The 19,816-nt window shown below is 41.9% G+C and overlaps 1 protein-coding gene across 1 annotated transcript in view; it reads left to right on the top strand.

The window, feature by feature from the left end:
* COMMD1 (copper metabolism domain containing 1) overlaps positions 1 to 19,816 on the top strand; it is a 75,277-nt gene that overhangs the window by 10,797 nt on the left and 44,664 nt on the right. The window contains exon 2 of the mRNA XM_082049257.1: positions 15,538 to 15,819. Within this exon, the coding sequence (XP_081905383.1) occupies positions 15,538 to 15,819 (282 nt within the window). The remainder of the gene's footprint in view (positions 1 to 15,537; positions 15,820 to 19,816) is intronic.

The raw sequence follows: 19,816 nt of genomic DNA, 5'->3' as shown, positions 1-19,816 counted from the left end.
CAGAGTCAAATATATCCCTTTTAAAAATTGTGTATTTATAATTAGAAATACATGCTTTTATACAGTAACTTAAAACAACAAACAAACAAACCCCAAAGACCAAACCAGATAAAACTTGATGTATGGAGTAAGTCAGAACTGACTGGAACATGGATGGCCTCCATTAGGAATAGGAGTTCATTAATGGGAAAACCAAACTTTTTTTTTTTAATTATTATTATTTTTGAGCATTTTTGTTATGTGTTTGAACATCTGAAGCTTAAGCTCAGTAGGTTTTCCACAATTGTATTCTGCTGTATATAGTAGTCATGTAAGGAGACTAAATCTTACAAATCATACAAGGAAATGGAATCATCCTGTACTTCTTGTAGCCACCCAATGATTTAGAATTGAACTGTTTGAACAAAGCAAGTGGGTTTTACCTTTCACTTTGTTTACAGTGCACGAGCACCTGTTTATAGCTGATAGACCACTATCTAGTTCAGAGTATTTGATCTGTTATAAAGTTGGTAGTTTTGTACTTGTGTAGCAAGCTTGTGACTCCCTCTTCCTTCTCAGTTCCCCATGGAGTTTGGTATCTGTTTATCTGCTCTCCTTGAGGACCGCGTATTTCACTTCTAAAGGAGATGGTGATCTTCCAAGATGTTTTTTTATCCCTCTAGTTCTTTGGCATCTTCTGTATTTACCTCTTAAAAATGCTGGTTTATGTATGATTCCATGTAAGTAAAAATAGATTACAACAGAATCTCACTGAAAGAAGACAAAAATAGTACTGTGCAGAGAAAATGTGAAATAGCTGCCAACTTGTCCAAACAATTTTTGGACTTAAAATAAGCGGTTTTCTAATTATTTTAAAAAATATTTTTGTAATTATCTCATTTTGCGTAAGTTAATATATTTCTGAAAGCATATTTTTCATATCTCTCCCCTAACAATAAAAAGTGGCAATACAAATATATTTTGAGTGAAATTCTGTGTTTTTTCCAAATAAGGTTAGATTTTTTTTTTTCTGGTTGGGATGTTTTGGGATGTCTGCCAAAAGATTTCTACCTCAGCTTAGTGGGTCATTTTTTCTTTCCCTTCTTTTCAGTCTCTATAAACCATGATTGTGAAACATGTTCTGATGATATATGCAGACACTTAAGTACTATCCGTATAAAAGGAATGTAAGCAACATACATTTTTACTCCTTGTCTGACATTTACACATCTTTGTTGTCTCTCTTCAGACTGTCGCATCAGATGTTCCGTTCTTCTATACTTTTCTTGCCATTTCTGGTTCAAGTGTCATTTATGTTCTATTTTAACAAGCTGTTAGTATAAGTACCCTTTAATTTTACATAGTCAAGAATGGTATAAATATTTTATACATTTGAATAGGTTGTGATTTGTTTTGCATTTTTTATTAAACTCGATTTTTACCTTTTTTGAAGTGAACAAAATGTTCGTAACACTCTTTTTCTGTAGAAGAAGAAATGGCACATATAGGCAGCGTGCTATTATTTTAGTAGGTGGTCAGCTATTCATGTGATGCTCATACGTACATGTCCATGCAGTATATATGCACATATGCAGAGATAAGAGAGGTCAGAAATGGGTGACCTTCTAACACCACGCAGTGACACACTTGTTTTTTGTACATCGCCTAGGATGAAGATGATAACCTGTGGTTCTGAAGCTGGTTGGAGTCCTGCAGGATGGCCCCAGGGTTTGCTTTCCAGCGTGAGGCGTGAGATGGGTGGGTCGCCCAAGCTGTGCTTTACTGACGGGTCCTCAGAGGTTGTTATTCTGCTTCAGAACTCTTGAGACCTCTAGGATGGTTCTCTCTTGAGGGCTCTAAGGAGCGCAAAGGCACAAGTAGCTGATGCAACTTTGCAGAAGGACTGTTTCCGCATCAGTTACTGGATGTGCCTCCTTGTACACGATGAGTAACTCATGTGCGTTCCTCTGTTTTGCGCCTACTGTATGAAATCTCCTCCTGCATGACTGAGAGAGAGGGATCTGGTGCTGGTGTGTTGTGAACCAGGTTAGAAGAGTGTCAGTTGTTCCTTGCTCAGCAGGAACAATGCTTTTGTTCACAGGGTTCATCTTATGACATCTCAGTTTATGGCGTGTCAAATCTGTAAAAAGTCTCATAGTGAAAAGAAAGCACTAGAGAAATTTTCCAGTTTGCGTGGACAAATGGTAAGGGGTTTATTGAATATGAGTAGCTTCCAATTTGACTAAAAGCCAAAGAAAAGCCATGGGAAAAATTAACTGAATTCTTTTTGGTGGCATGAGTTGCAGTGTCTTGGAACATTTGAGTGCTGAAACTTTTAGCTGTTTGTGCCGAATTTTGTTCCGCACCAGTTTTCACTGGTGGTATGTGTTGTTCAATTTATTATACTACTTATATAGAACTTATTTTGCATAACTTGCTTACCATTAGTAGCTAAATTTCCTGAAGCCTTAGGCTGCAGGCTGTGAACTTTCACCTAGATGTGCTGAACTTTTACCTAGTCAAGTAAAAGACAGGTCCAGAGCCAGTTAAGCCATAAGATAAGGATGCTACCTTTAGCAACAGAAGCTCAGCCTTAGAGATAAGAAACTGCCTGTCTAGGGACAATAAAAGGACCCAATGAAGAATGGGAAGATGAACAGAAATACCCCAGACATGAATATTACTACTGTCTTTGGGGAGTTGTTCCCATAGACTCGCTAGGAAACCAGATTACTTGATCAGGAGCCTAACCTGATAGAAATAGAAAACCCCCTCTGAGGTAACTAAAGCAGTCATTAATATTTAATATAATTCTATTGGAGAATGCCTTCAGATAGATATTTTGGCCGTTTCATTAAGTCTTTAGCCTTTTTTTCCCCAAAATATTTTATTACATTTAGTTCTAAGAGCATTTTTCATACAGCAAATGGTACTTAAAGCTATACAGGAAAGTTGTTTCTTCTGAGCTCCCCAGCTTGGGCTTTGCTCCCAATCAAGCGTTGTTTTCCAGTACTGGAGGGGACCTTTACAGACCAGCTGTGTAGAGTTTGACCTGCTGCTCCTTTCTCCTTACAAAGGCTCAGGTGTTAAAAACCACCATGGCTGCTGCTGGTTTGGGGAACACATTTTATATTTCACAGAGCTGACAAGAGGGAAAGCCATTTTATCTTTGCCAAAGGAAGACCTGTCGGCTGGTATCTTGAGACTGGAAGCTTACCTTTCGCCTGTCAAACCTGTCAACATGTAACACGAGTTGTCAAAATAGGTGATGAATGACCAGATGGCAGAGCACTCTTGTTTGCTTCCCTTGAAACTGTGTAGTCTGTAAACTTGTCTCCTTAACTTGCCAATAGCTCTGCTGCTGTGAAATGTGTCTGCAGGGTTGTGTGCTAAGGCAGCGACGTGCTGTGAGCATGATTTAGTTTGTGCTCTGCCTGATTTCACTGACGGGATCGCTGCCGGCAGAGAGCCACAATCAGCTCTGCTGATGTCTGCACCCATTGCTGCATGCGAGGTAGGGCTACAGCTTTTTTTTTTTCCCCACGTGCCTTCAAAATATGAGCTGCTCTAACTTCTATTTTTAACTCTCCTAAGTGAAATGAAATTAAAAATGGAGCAGTAGTCTGCGGCAGCAAGTAATTTTCCCGGAATGATTGCAGAAACCTGATAAACACAGTTCTCATTTATTTTATTGTAAGAGAACGGAGGAGCAGAAAAAAGGCCGGCCACGTGGTCTGTTAAGGGAACAACAGGTCATGTCACCAGTTCCAGGACTATCGTAGTGTTTGTCAGTCTCTTTTCCTGCTTTTACTCCCTCCCTTTAATTTTTTTGTATTTACCATCTGATATTTATTCTGCCCTATCTGGATTTCTCTCTGCCTTTTATTTTCCTCTCTGTCTTTAGCAATACTGCATTAAATGGCTTCCATCTGTCGAGAGTTCTTATTTCTGAATCCACCTCCTTTAGGAGAACTGAAGAAGACACTGTTTTAGACTGAATAACGTAACCTGTGAGGATTTAGACATTCTCCAAGAAAACAGCTTGCCTCTACTGAAGCATAGTTCAGGGAGCACATGTCTATGCACATTCATTCTGAAAAAGGTTGAACCTGTCAAACGTGTCTGTAACACAGCTACACGTTTAAGAACTACTGGAAATGTGACATTTCTTCGCCTCCACCCCAAGTGGCAAAATGCTTTCTAAACCATAACAAAGAATTTGTCTCAGATGGGGAGAAAACTGATAGTAAAACTTGGGATTTTTTTGCTGTAATTCAATTAAGTACAGAACAGGATGGGCAATTTATATTTTTAGTCCTTCTGTTTGGCCTTTGTAGTTGCAAGTGTATCTGCTATTAATATAACTTTTTTTTTTCAGTTCTCTGTTTTATCTCTCTTTAGCCTTTCCAGCGCCTATCTGAGCTCTCTGAGAAGCACCTTCCATTGCCTTTTTTCTTGTACATATCTTCTTCTTTGTATTTTAATTAATTTAAGGAGTTCCTATTCAGGAATGGGGTGGTGCTTCTTTTTTTTATTTTTGTTGCTTAAAATCTAGGCTTTGAATATCTATTTGTAATGCGAGTACGCAGGCATTGTTTGGAGATCTAGCTACGGCTGATGTTATTAGGGGGTGGGCTTGTTCTGGTGTTTTTTTTTTAATTTATTCATATTCTGTAGGTGGTGTAAGGCCTAAACAGTTTCTTTAAGTAGGTCCAGACAGTCTAACCCTGATGATTCTCAGTTTTCCTTCAGATGAAGATGTTTTTTGGGAAGGGGTTGGGGTGGGGGAGCCATGTTTTGAGCTCAGCATAGCAGACTTGCAGAAACTATGATCTGACCACAGGAGCATGGCTCGGGTTGCGGCTCATTTGATGGCTGTCAATTATAATCAACATTTCATCCTCCTTTGTCATCAAATGAGTCTTCATACCACAGGAAAAAGAAACCACCTGCAAATGAATTTAGGAAATGGTGTTTTATGGAATTATGAGTTCAAACTGGTCATTTCTAGCAGACATACAGACTAATGACAGAGGCAGGGTGGAGAAAAATGTTGTGGTCATAGAATCATTTTGGTTGGAGAAGACCTTTAAGATCATAGTCAAATCATTAACCCAACACTGTCACTAAACTATGTCCCTAAGAACCTCATTTATTTGTCTTTTAAACACCTCCAGGGATGGTGACTCCACCACTTCCCTGGGCAGCCTGTTCCAATGGTCAATAACCCTTTCCATGAAGAAATTTTTCCTAATATCCAATCTAAACCTTCACTGGCACAACCTGAGGCCATTTTCTCTTGTCCTATCACTTGCTACTCCAGAGACGAGATCAACTCCCTCCATGCTACAACCTCCTTTCAGGTAGTTGTAGACAGTGATAAGGTCTCCCCTCAGCCTCCTGTTCTCCAGGTTAAACAGCCCCCGTTCCCTCAGGTGCTCCTCATGAGACTTGTGCTCCAGACCCTTCACCAGCTTTGTTCAGATGCTTTTAAAAACGAATGGTGAGATCACAGTGTAACCAAGACCACCAGTGAGTCACTGAGGGGAGCTGCTCCAGGGCTGACCTGGTCTGCAGTGGAGCGGCAGGTCTTGGTGCAGGAAGGGTTTTCTCTAGACAGGGAAAGTCCAGGGCAGCAGCCAGACCCACCAGGAGCCACCAGCTCTCATGGGAGTCGCCGATGAGACCTGGGCATTGCCAGGGCAATGGTGATCCCATGCCTACAAAAAGCTGCTCAGGGGATGCTGGTGATCAGGAGTGCTGTAAACAGAGCAGGCAGATGGAGCATGTTGTGGCAGTTGGCATGGATGAGCACGCAGGGAGATCAGAGAAGCTCTCAGAGCAATGGACTCTGTAATGTCAGCACCCACCACAAGTGATGCAGCTACTGAGACCTGGTGGGAAGATGCTGCCACCCAGGTGTCAGGCTGCAGGGTGTGCCCTGCTGTGACACCAGTACCAGAAAACAGCAGGAAGCACAGCTGTGGGAGGTGTGCCCAGGTGGAGGGCACACGCCTTACTGACACAGCTCTGAGAGGAGGTGAGTAGGTTGAGGAGCATCAGGGAGTGCGAGAGGGAGATAGACCACACCCTACCTTCTGTGGGACAGGCCCAGTGTATAGACAGGGCACATGGTACAGAAGACTCCCTACCCTATCTCTGCATGGGGAAATGTGGTGACGCAAGGGATGGTGGACAATGGCAACATGTTCCCACCTGGCACAGAAGGAGGGTCTCTGCTGTGACTACCCCACCTTACCAGGTTGACTTGCACAAGAGGTATGAGGTATGCAAGTCAACCAAACAACACCGTTGGGGAAGATGGTTCAACTAAGTTGGAGATGCCGCAAAGGTCAAGTCAGTGTCAAAAATGCTTCTATAAAGAAAAAATGACAGGTTGTTTTCATAGGAGACTCCCTTCTGAAGGGAACAGAAGGCCCGATATGCAGACCAAACCCACTTCGTAGGGAAGTCTGCTGCCTCCCTGGGCTAAAGATGTGAAGAGAAAACTTCCTGCCCTTGGATTATTATCTGTTTTTGATTTTTTGGTAGGCAGTGATGAGGTTGCAATGGGAAATCCGACGGCAATCAAGAGGGACTTCAGGGCCTTGGGATGACTGGTTAAGGGGTCGGGAGCACAAGTAGTGTTCTCCTTCATCCCCCCAGTTGGAGGGAAGATACAGGAAGACCCAGCAGAACTATACCTGGCTGTGGGGCTGATGTCACCAGCAGAATTTTGGTTTTTTTGATCATGGGTCGGTTTACATGACACCAGTCCTGCTGGCAACAAACAGGGCGCACCTGTCTCAAAGGGTGAAAAGGATCCTTGGGCAGGAGTTAGCAGGGCTCATTGAAAGAGCTTTAAACTAGATTTTAATGGGTAAGGGAAGAAAACCAGGCTCATCAGAGATAACCCAGGGGGCAGTATTTGGAGGATGGGGTGCCAGTGAAGCCCTTCAGTCTGCCACCTCAGTGAAGGCAGGAGATGAAGAGCTGTGCGGCAGCAAACACACAAGGGTTATTGATGTGTTAGAAACCATGGAAGCACCTGAGAATGGTCATGTAGGAGTTAGAGCTTCTCCCCCCAGAAAAGTGGTGGGACCAATAGCCCAAATGAAGCACACTTACACCAATGCACGTAGCATGGGCAATAAAGATGAAGGGCTGGAAGCCATTGTGGAGCAGAAAAACTATGATATAGTTGCCATCACAGAAACATGGTGGGATGACTCATGCAACTGGAGTGTTGCATTGGATGGCCATCAGCTCTTCAGAAGTGATAGGCAAGGAAGGAGAGGTGATGAGGCAGCCACGTATGTTAGGGAGTGTTCTGATTGTCTAGAGCTTGATGAGGGGGATGGTAGGGTTGAGTGTTTATGGGTAAGAATCAAGGGGAAGGGCAACAAGGTGGATATCCTGGTGGGAGTCTGTTATAGACCACCCAACCAGAATGAAGAGGCAGTTGAAATATTCTGCAGGCAGCTGGAAGAAGTCTCTTGATCACTAGCCCTTGTTCTTGTGGGAGATTTCAACTTACCAGATGTCTGCTGGAATTACAACACAGCAGAGAGGAAACAGTCTAGGAGGCTCCAGGAGTGTATGAAAGACAGCTGTCTGACACAGCTGGTCAGTGAGCCAACTAGGGAAACAACTGGACCTGTTGTTTTTGAACCGAGAAGGACTTGTGTGTGATGTCTGGAGGTCGGCTTGGGCATAGCGATCATGAAATGATCGTGTTTTTTTCTGTTCTTGGAGAAGTCAGGAGGATGATCAGCAAAACTGCTACCTTGGACTTCTGAAGGACAGACTTTGACCTGTTCAGGAGGCTGGTTGGCACATTCCGTTGGGAGGCAGTCCTGAAGGGCAAAGGAGTCCAGGAAGGCTGGTCGCTCTTCAAGAACGAAATCTTAGATACACAGGAGCAGGCTGTCCCCGTGTGCCAAAAGATGAGCTGGCAGAGAAGATGACTGGCCTGGCTGAACAGAGAGTGAGTTCAGAGAAGGGCAGTGAAGCTGGTGAGGGGCCTGGAGCACAAGTCTGATGAGGATCAGCTGAGGGAACTGGGGCTGTTCAGCCTGGAGAAAAGGAGGCTGAGGGGCAACCTTACCACTGTCTAAGACTACCTGAAAGGAGGTTGTAGCATGGAGGGGGTTGGTCTCTTCTCCCAAGTAGCAAGTGACAGGACAAGATGAAATGGCTTCAAGTTGCACCAGGGGAGGTTTAGATTGGATATTAGGAAAAAATTCTTCACGGAAACAGTTATCAGGTGCTGGAACAGGCTGCCTGGGGAAGTGGTTGAGTCACCATCCCTGGAGGTGTTTAAAAGGCATTTAGATGAGGTTCTTATGGACACGGTTTAGTGCTAGAGGTAGGTTGTGTTATGGTTGGACTTGATGATCCTGAGGGTTTCTTCCAACCAAAATGATTCTATGGACTCTGATCATAAAGGTCTTTTCCAACCAACATTATTCTGTGATTCTTTTGCTTTCAATTTTAGCTACGCCAAAAATAGCTGAATATCTACTCCTCTGTTATTGAACTTCATGTTCAAATAAAAAACTATTTCAGCTGAGAACATTTGGTTTGGTGAGCTTGTATGTGAAAAAAGATGTGGGTTTGGGAGAGTTTCTCCTTGGGGACCTTGAGGAAGAAAACAGAGGAGTCAGTCAAGAAGCATGGAAACAACCCATTGAGAAGAGTTTTATCTTCCATGTGCACATTTGACAAGTCTGGGTAGAATCAAGCTTAATAAGATTAGAAATGCAGGAAGGATGTAATTTTGTCTGAAACTTCATCATGCACACACATTATTCCCATCTGCAGTAGCAGTCAAGTAATTTTCTTTTGTTGCTATGTGTTGTGAGTACTCTCATCCAAGAAGCAAGCTTGATGAAAGTCAGAATAACTGAAACTTTAAAATATTTACAAGTCTGCTGAATGTCTGTTGACCTCGTTAGTGTCTCCTTGGCAATCAATCAAAAGGCTCTCCAGGTTAGAATAAGAAAGAGGTGTTGCAGAAGATCTATTGCACACTAGAAAAATATTGAGCTACAGTCGTTTAAGCAATACATATTTTATTACTTCTTAATGATTTATAGTTAGCTTTTTTCTATTAGCTAACAGTTTCAATTCACTTTAACTGTATATTGCAGCTCAGTAAAAAGCAAACTAAAATAATATTGGAACATAGTATGGAACTTGAATAAAAGAAATTCATGTCATCTTCCATGGATTAGATGAAGACTTAAAGATGAGTTAAAATCTTCCTACTTTGATGTAAAAATACTAGATGTATTGTTAAGGTCACTGATGATTTTTGACTTAGAAATTTGAAGAGGTGTAGAGGCCTTTAGCTTTGGGGTTTTTTCCAAAAGGTGGGTCACCATTTTCAAGTACAGACAAGCATGCTGTTTCATCTAATTTTATCTTAATTCTAATTCTCAGGAGAGCTCTTGGGCTCTAATAACAGTGTTTGTGAGGCACAACCTACCAACTAGTTGAAAACCTCCCTGTCTCCAGTAGCGTGGGAAAGTCTACTGGACTAATATCCAGGGAACATCTATGGGAACTGCTCATTTATTACAGGACTGGGTATCTCAGCAGCCCTTGGGAGAGAGTCTGGTTAGTACATACTTCCAAAGTGGACCCAGAAACCACAGGGTTGCAGACATGTTCTCGTGTTCCTCCTGTGTGAAGCCAGTATTTGCAGAAGCACATGCTCAACTAACTTTGACAAATAGCTTAGCTTTACTAACACCCACATGTGCTGTTGTGCCCAAAGATGATGAGAGATGCTTCTGTTCCTTCTGTGCTCTCCCAGGGGTGCCTTCCTTTTTAGATAGGCAGAAAGGAGCTACCCACCCCAAAGCCGCATGCAGCTTACCCCAAATCTAGTTAAGGTTTTCTTCTAAGGTTCATAAGTGAAAGAAATGCCCAGTATCCTGATGTTAACAGGAATTGGCTTTGTGTGATCCGAGAGTGTTTTTGCTCAGCAGGGTGCTTTGGCACGCTCCTCCGTGCACGTGCTCCAAGGGTCTGCGAAACAGTTTTTTGTGGTTATATTTCTAAGCATCTGAATTAGAAGGCTTGTGGTACAGGAATAGCCTCTCACACCCACCTCCCAGAAATGTGAAGAGGCGAGTTCATCAGCACAGTACACAGCACTGCAGTATTTGTTTCTCGGAGGCTGTGATTTCTTTCTGCTTTAGGCTGGCAGCAGCCGGCAGTTTTGAGGGTCAGCTGGAGAAAATGCCTACACATGCTGGCATGGCCAGCTCTTGGAGCCTTTCCATAATGGTTGACAAGTAATGTTTTATTTCTGGAAATGAAGTGTGTTCTTTTTTCCCAGTGGGTTTTGCCAATTGTTGTTTTTCACTAGTATTGCATGCCTGTCAGGCTGTATTTCTCAGAAGAGATAATGAATTTAAGTCTGTTTTCCTGTTCTGTGTACCAAGGCACATGTCTAATGGATCTAATTAAGCCAATACAAAATTCTCCAGATTATCAAATATTGTTCCATTAAGGAAATAGTATTTGAAGTCATATTTTTATTGTGTGAATTATATTTGAAGACATAATGGGTATGTGTTGAAGGTGAATGCAGGGAGAAGTCAGTATGGCCAAAACTGTTTCTTGTTTAAAACATCTGCCCAGCCTTTGGAAATAAAGGTGTACCCGGCTGCTTAGGATGGGATTTGCGTGCTCTTAGTACGATGTGCTGTCTATAAGCTGTGCTTCCTAAGGAGGAAAAAAAAAAGGCATGTTTTAACCAATCTCAAAATACATAATGTGAAGAAATTTTTAATATCTCATGGTGTTCTCTTACAAGCTGTAGCTTTGAAAATAGGTGGGTTTTTTTACTTAGTCACTTAAGTTACTAGTCATAGTAATGTAAATGAAATTGCTCACTGGCATAGAGCAGCTATGATTTTATACATTCTTAGAAAAGTTTTCTGCTTTTTGTTAGTTGAGGATTTCTGTGCTGAAATAGTAAATCATTTGTGATTGCCAATAAAAACTGGAGTTAGGTCATACATAACCTTTTTTCCCTTAGTGTCATATTTCTAACACAGCATTTCTTGACGTGCTGTAGAACAAGTCATTGCCATTTATAAGGTGTATCCCTCTCAAACCAATGCTGATGGTGATTCCGCTGTAGAAGCTGATGGATAAAATAGTTTTCAATGCCTTTGAAGTCCTGAGAAGTTTCCAGTAATGATGCAAAAATGTGCATGTGTTGTTTATTCCGGCAGTGAAACTGCTGTGGGAGCTGGACAACAGCTGGTCATTGTGGTGGTGGTAAATGCTCATCCAAAGCTTTTGGGCTTCAAAAGCATGAGAGGGAGACCTACAATCAGACATATTTTACCTGTCTTTAGTTATAAACACAGAATAACCCCTTATGTTTTAACTTTAAATTACTCCTTAGAAATATCAGTAAGGTGTATTTACTGTAATTTGATTTTCTATGTAATAAATGAGTGTTGCTAAAAGTAATGGAAAGAATTGTTCATAATATTGTGCTGAATATGACTGGAAATATATATTCTTTTCCAAGTTAAATTAAAAAAATTCCTTAAGCTTAAATACTCCAAAATTTAACTGTGGTCATTCAGATGAGCAAGGGAGTAGAACTACGCATATTTAAAGAATGATTTGTGTAAGATTTTGTACAATAAAAAAGAGAGAAGATCAGCAAAGACCTTAGTTGTTCTCTCATTCTTGGTAATTTGTATCAGTTTTGCTGTCCATAATGAAATGTTTTGAAGCTGAGATGAAAAAGAATATTAAAATAAGTTGCTGTTCTGTGACTTGAAAACCTTTATTGCTGGTATGTTTATATGCTGGTATGTTTTGCATTATATTAATGATAGTCAGTCATATATTTGTGCATCTCTACTGAGATACTACTCATTGATTTCTTGTACTTATTTCAAATTAAAATGTATATTATTTTTTTAAATGGAGTTTTTAAGTAGTAGTCCTGTTTCCAAGCTGTGAGAGATGTGACAGATGGCAGCTAATCCACTGTGAGAACGACCGAAGGCAGTGCTTCCTCTTCTTAAAAATGTTACAAAAGCTTCTGTTTCTGGTGTCCTTTTCTCTTGAAAAAACCTCAGGGTAAGAAGGATATGGTCAAGTATCTGCTGAAGGTTGAGCATGTCACAGTGTTGGCTTTACTCCTTTCAAAGCAGCAAACCTGCTCCTGTCTTCTGTTGCTTGGGTGATGCGTGAGCTCTTTGTTTTGGGTTAGTTCTTGTGTTTGTGGGGTTTTTTGTGTGTGTGTGGTGTGTGTTTGGTTTTTTTTACATTTACCTGCTGTTTTATTTCAGGCCACTCCTGGTGGGACTTTGACATCTGTCTGATAGTGTACTTTGACATAAAGCTGGTCTAGAGGAAGGTGGCAGGGCCTGCCAGTAGCTCACACCACCGACAGTTCATCGCTGATGAAATGGGGAGAAGCAGCAGGTCTGATGTCCTCAGCAAGCTCACGGAGCGCTAACCCATGGGTTTTTAGATAAATAATGCCCAATTTCGCAAACAAGAAATGTGAAGTGCACAGTATGCATCTGGCCAAACGCCACATGGTATCACCCACTGGGTTGAAAAGGCAAGATTATTATTTCCCTGAACGTGTGGGTTCAGCAGTAGGAATACCATGTCGAGGAAAATTAAATTGAGGCAAATCCCAAGGATTGCAGTGTTGGCCATGCTTCACCTTACTGTGCTCCATATTGCTCGTGCTTAAAGGAAGCATGTTCATTTAGGGCAAGCTGAATCCATTTTGGGTGAGAATGAAGTAAAAGTGTCTGCCTGAAAGTACGATGGGGAAACTTACCCGCAGTTTCCTCTTTACACCTCCTGTCCTCCCCTCCCTTCACCGCTGTATTTAGCAACCATTACCAGTTAGGCAGTGGGGGTTTGAGGCTGTAGGATTATCAGCTTTGGAAAAAATAGATGAAAAAAATGGATATCTATTTAAAAAAGGGTTTGGGAAGAATAATTTCTGTTGCTGTGCAGGGAGGAGGAGTAAATAACCCCTTATACTACCTTGCAAAACACAAATATAGTATTTAGCCTGAGAGAGTTCACTGATGCTTTGGAAGAAGCTGTGGTTGCATTTTTAAGGACTGCTCCATGCACACCACAGGCTGTCCCCTGGAAGATTTGTGCTCTTGCTGCTGCAGCCAACACGCCACTGTGGCCAGTGCTGCCAACTCTGCTTTACTGGTGCAATATTTACCAGTTTTGCTTCCTTGTCTGTGGTATGGAGGCAGCTGATGAAACTGTGGATGCTGCAACAAGCTGAGATGTCTCCTCACTTGTTTCAACCGTGACTGAGGGCACGCTACAGGGTGTTTCAAAATAATTGAAATCAATACACCTTTGAAACTGGGCCCATCTTTTTGAAACACCCTGTGTATACAGGCCAGCTATCTGACCATCAGAACAGCAGTGCCAGACCCCTGACCCAGCTCCCAGCAGCAACCAGTTGGGTATGCATAGGGCATATTGGGGCCAGGTGCGCAATAAGAAGCCTCCTTGTTATTCTGCACTGGTACTGCGTTGCCAAGCGTGCTCCCAGTTTCCTCATCACTATTACCGATCCATTACCCTCCAGCTATCCAGGGGCAGGAATCTAGGATAAGTGGTAGGCACTTGCAAATTGAGTTTTAATGGAAGTTGTCAGGTTTTTTCCATAACCCAACTTTGGGGACTAGGGGAGCAGAGTCCCTCCTGCTGTAAGTGAAAATCAGGTTTGTGATCACTTGAGGAGCCTGAAGAAACATAAATCTCTGGGACCTGACAAGATGCATCTCAGAGTCCTGAGGGGATTGTCTGATGTAGTTGTCAAGCCACTCTCCCTGGTATTTGAGAAGTCATGGCAGTCAGGTGAAGTCCCTGATGACTGGAAAAGCAAAACATCGCACCCATTTTTAAAAAGGGTAGAAAGGATGACCCAGGGAACGATCAGCCTGTCAGCCTCCCCTCTGTGCCTGGGAAGATCATGGAACAGATCCTCCTAGAAGCTGTGCTAAGGCAAATGGCGGGCAGGGAGGTGATTCAAAACAGCCAGCACAGCTTCACCAAGGGCAAGTCCTGCCTGACCAACCTAGTGGCCTTCTGTGATGGAGTAACTACATCAGTGGACACAGGAAGGGCTACAGATCTCATATGTCTGGACTTCTATAAAGACTTTGACATGGTCTCCCACAACATCCTTCTCTCTGATTTGGAGAGGTATGGATTTGATGGGTGGACTGTTCACTGGCGGAGGAACTGGCTGGATGGTCGCATCCAGAGTGTAGTGGTCAATGGCTCAAAGTCTGGATGGACACCAGTGACAAGTGGTGTCCCTCAGGGGTCTGTATGGGGACCAGTCCTATTTAATATCTTCATCAGTGCCATAGACAGTGGGATTGAGTGCACCCTCAGCAAATCTGTGGATGACACCAAGCTGAGTGATGCAGTTGACACATCTGAGGGATGGGATACCATCCAGAGGGACCTGGACAAGCTCAAGAAGTGGGCCCATGTAAACCTCATGAGGTTCAGCAAGGCCAAGTGCAAGGTCCTGCACTTGGGTTGGGGTGCAAGTCCTGGTATCAGTACAGACTGGGGAATGAAAGCATTGAGAGCCACCCTGCAGAGAAGGACTTAGGGATACTGGTGAATAAAAGTTTGAGCATGAACCAGCAATGTGCACTTGCAGCCCAGAAGACCAATCATATCTTGGGCTGCATCAAAAGGAGCGTGGCCAGCAGATCAAGGGAGATTATTCTGCCACTCTGCTCTGGTGAGACCCCACCTGGAGTCCTGTGTCCAGCTCTGGAGTCCTCAGTAGCATCCCAAAATCATGGAATAGTTTGGGTTGGAAAGGACCTTCAAAGCTCATCTAGTTCAACCCCCCGGCCATGAGCAGGGACATCTTCACCCAGATCAGGTTGCTCAGAGCCCCGTCCAGCCTGGCCTTGAATGTTTCCAGGGATGGGGCATCTCCCACCTCTCTGGGCAACCTGGGCCAGTGTTTCACCACCCTCATTGTAAAAAATTTCTTCCTCATGTCTCACCTGAATCTCCCTTCTTTAAAACCCTTGCCCCTTGTCCTGTCACTACAGGCCCTACAAAAATGTCCTGTCCCCGTATGTCTTGCAGGCCCCTTTTAAGCACTGAAAGGCCACAATAAGGTCTCCCTGGAGCCTTCTCTTCTCCAGGCTGAACAACCCCAACTGTCTCAGCCTGTTCTCACAGCAGAGCTGTTCCAGCCCTCTTATCATTTTGGTGGTCTCCTCTGGACATTCTCTCACAGGTCCATGTCTTTCCTGTACTGAGGGCTCCAGAGCTGGACAGGGTTCTGAGCAACCTGATCTGGGTGATTGGACTAGATGACCTTTGAAGATCGCTTCCAACCCAAGCTGTTCTATGATTCTATCCCTTTAAATTCCAGTATTTGTAAAACCCTGAAGATGTGACCTTTCGGGAGACTGTTCAGCTTAAACTGCTAAAGAATAGTTTGGGGCAACCTTTTTCCTTTTTCTCCTCTTATTTTCCCTACAGTCAATTGCTTCAGCGGACATGGATTTGAATCAGCTGGACGCTTTTCTCACTGCCCAAACCAAAAAACAGGGTGGCATCACATCTGATCAAGCTGCTGTCATTGCAAAATTTTGGAAGAACCACCGAATGAAGATCCACGAGAGCCTGATCAATCAAAGCCGTTGGGATAATTTCTTGAAAAACATGAACTGGCGAGTGGATCTGAAGTCACAGTCAAGACACATTGATCAGATAAACACCCCTGTTGCAATAGTTGAAATGGAATTGGGAAAAAATGGGCAGGTAAGCTTTCTTTTGCAAAATATATAAACCTGATTTAGCTATGTATGTGCTGAGGCATTTTACCTATTGCTGAATTCACTGCATCCAAATCAAGTAATTGTATTTTTCACCACCAGGCCTTTAATGTACTTGAACTTGTGGTCCATCTTTGGATACAAAGATATGTTCTGGGTACTATATGCTATTTTTGATTATTTTGTATTTTTATATATGTAATAACAGGTTTCTTTACGCTGAGATTGGAAAATCTGAGAATGTAAAAAGCAAACATAAAATCAGCTGTACTAGCAATTACATTAAAATTATATTTGTATTCCATGCACTTTAAAAAAAAAAAAAATGAAATTAGTTAACATCTGCAAAGTAGAAGCCGAAAAAGAATAAAGTTCACAAATTATGGTGATCATGCATCATAATGTCTAATGTTTTAGGACAAATTAGTAGGAGGACTCTATTTTACGTACCACCTATTTTCATGTTACAAGTACATCTTTATTACTAGTCACATTTTGCAATCTGGGCTTATCTGCCTGAAAGAGATATATAGCTCTATCAGTGCTGAACGCTGCATTTCTTTTTAATCTTTATAATTCATATGAATATACAGCTAAAGGTATGGCTTCCCATCTTCAATTTTTCTGTCTTTTTCTGACAGGAAGCGTGTTTCAATTTGATATCTTTTTCCTCTGCAATGTGTTAGCGAATCTTAAAACCTCATTTCTTAGCAGTAGCTACTGCAGATCGTACCATGATCTAGTTCGGGGGTTTTGGTGTTAATAGTTAACATTTACCAGGTTTCCTTGGATTTAATAATATTTTAGTAGCATATAGCAAAAGCCTTCCTGGATTATGTATACCTAAAATGTGTATGTGTGTATATATATAAACACACCTGGAGCCAATCTGTGCAGGCTGAATGATTTAATTGAAACTATACCGAGACCAGAATGAAAGTACAAGTAAATTGGGGTCGTAGTGAGACAGTATATGTTGTTGTTCTGTTAGTCCACTTTTCCTCTCAGTCTTTGAAAGCTGACCCTTCCTAAGTGCTGACCCTCTGCCATCCACTTGTGTATCTCTGCAGTGACGAATACGATAATGGTGCACATTGTTAGGTTTTTTCCTAGCTTCAAAGAATTGGAGCCTTCTGCTCAGGATCTTGAGATTGGAAATAATTGTATTGTATTAGTAACAAATGGGAAAAGTTGGCTTGTTTTGTTTTTAAAGGTTACTGTGAGTACATTAGAATTAGTACATTACTGAGCAAATGGGAAGAATAGCTGTGTTCATTAAAAAAAAAAAATCCTTAACTCGGAACCACTGTTGTATTTCATCAGGAGATTATGTAGTTAGTGACTCTTGTTTTGAAATTGTTTTTCTCCCTGTAATGGATTATTACGGTAACATCAGTCAGCCAGTACATTTCTATTTCTTCCACCCTGTGCAGTGAGAGAAAGGGGATGTGAACATGAAGCAAGAATACACATTTCTAAGACACTGTAACTTCCCTTACAGAAGAGCCCCACAACAAAACCAAATGAATTATTTTAGCTTCATATTTCAAACGTACCAAGGGAAGTGGTTGTGTGAATGTGTTTTTTGAACTGTCACTGAGCACAACTTTTGTCTCCTTTGCCAGGGACAGTGCAGTAGTGAGCTGTCGGCAAGTCTGATGCTCAGAGCGAATACAGATATTAGACTAGTACTTAGAGAAGGAATCATGGAGTAATTGGGATTGTCACCGCCTGAGTGAAAATTGGTGTTTATTTTGAGGGGCTGTGGTTTCACATGGTCTTTAGCTTTGGGTTTAATAGGTTGTCTGATGACAAGCTTTTGTTTGAGGCAGTCCACAGCATGTTCACCTGATGGGCTGAGGCAGGGGAGCTGGGGAAACCCCAGGACCAAACCAGCAGCAAGTGGGTTGCCAGAACAGTTCATCCAGCCCTCAGCCTCTTCTCACATGTGTTTGGGAACCTCCTGCAGAGATGGTCATAGAAACTTTACTATTGAGGGTTGAACAAGTTGGTCTTGCACACCAGATCCAGCCCACAAACTTAAAACTGTCGTGTTTTATAGCCTTTATATGTATTTTTACTTTATTGTTAGCAATTTATATCTGTTCTAAATATTGAGTTTTGTAGCTCATCAAATACACATATGCTGGTACCTTTCAGAAACTTAACAGAGAGAACACCTTTTCTAAAAGGTTGTCAGTTATCAATGTGATTTGGCAAATGCTGAAGATCTCCTGGATTTGTAGAAGCAAACTGGCTGATGATTCAGGAGTAAATTATTCAGAATAGACTGTTTTCATTTGGATGCTTGATAACAGGGGAGTCTATAAATGTATTGGTGTGCAATGAATTGACATTAATATGTCACATACTTCAAGAGAAGCAAAGAAATACCCTGTAGAAAATGTACCTTTTCAGAATTTAAAATTGCTCTGATTCTTCTCAGTGCCTCTGGACTGGATTTAGATCTCCGCTCAGCAGGTGGCCAGGCAGTTTGGTGAAGTGTCTGCTCCTTCTGCTTTAATAACTAACCTTGCTTTCTGCTTGCCATCTCTGAATTTTAATCAGTCAGTTCTTTCATGATGGAAAGAATGTATGTGTTAGACCTAATATGGCTAGAAATGGGGAATTTGATGTAACTGGTTCATAAATGTCAGTAGACCAAGTTTACATGAATTTTGTCAAATTTCATGAATGTTTTCTGATGGAAGTGAGATGTTTGTGGGTTTGAGAACCCATTACAGCTTGCATTAATTAATTCTTACTACCCTTGGCATTACTGATAATAAAAAACATGTAGCCTTTAAGTGCTCTTAAAAACACTTCTAATGATGAGCATTTGGAAATACTAGTGCTCCAAACTTTGAGAAGTTTGGTTCAGGATCTGTGAGTTGCAGTTTGAACTCTTCTTCAGTAAAGATTTTACAGTGACATTTAAAGTTTCCTTTGTGCTGGTAATGTAGTCTTTATGCATCCTGGTTAAAGGCAGATGAACGTGCCAGCCATGAAGTACTCTGCTTTGAAAGCCCATTTCCTTTAACAATATGGCTAAAAATAAAATCTTAAAGCAGTTGCACTTTAGCATGCGATTGCCTTAATCTCTTCGTGATATTCAGTGCTCATCACACTCAGTCCATTATTTCCTTTTGAACAGCCCATCTTTTCTTCTCCACAATGGCTTTATCCTCCTGTATCTTTACACCTTGCTGACTTTCTCTTAAAACATCTATAGCTCCTTACCCCCATCTTTATGTCCTTTTTCATCTTGTTCTCCCTCTCTGAGCATCGCTGTAAAGCTGTTTTGGGATGAAATTTGAGCCGGATGCAAATCTGATGGGAGGGACAGTGGGGTGAGCTGGAGAGTCGCCCTTGTCGTGCCCTTGCTGCTCCATATGGCGAACGGTCGCTGCTGCACAATGTTCGGGTACCTGCAGATTTCAGTCACAAATTTATATCTGGCCTTATCATTAGTAGAAATTAAATGCATTGGTTTTGCCCGGTGGATTGGCATTAAGATATATTTAAACTTGTTTTATGGACATTGTCATGTTACTTCCCTAATGAGAAGTACCTCTCCCTTGGGGCTGTGTTCTTCCCACTAATATTCTGGGCTGCTTTGCAAGAAGTTTTACTTTCTTTCACCATTATATATTTTGCAGTTTAATATCTGACATTGGTCAAGTGTTACCGGTTAGCGTGAGCATTTGCTCTTGGCTTTTATGCTTGAACTTATTTACAAAGTGGGTATTTTCACATGCATCTCTTCTCAGTGTCTAAGATATTGGTAATCCATGTAATAGCACTTTTAGTGGAGTTTTATGGGGTGTTAAGCACATTTTCTGAGCAAAGAGTGTTTTCTGCCCTAATTTAAAATGAAGTATGGGATTCCACAGCAGGATTCTTCCCAGAAAGATATGAGGAAATTGCATCAGGATTATGAATTAGAGGGTTTTCTTCCACAACACTGTTTATTTCTTACCTTT

This window comes from Streptopelia decaocto, assembly GCF_964273445.1.
Source record: "Streptopelia decaocto genome assembly, chromosome: 3".
NCBI lineage: Eukaryota > Metazoa > Chordata > Aves > Columbiformes > Columbidae > Streptopelia > Streptopelia decaocto.
Note: the sequence above shows the minus strand (reverse complement) of the source record. Positions and strands in the feature narration are given on the sequence as shown.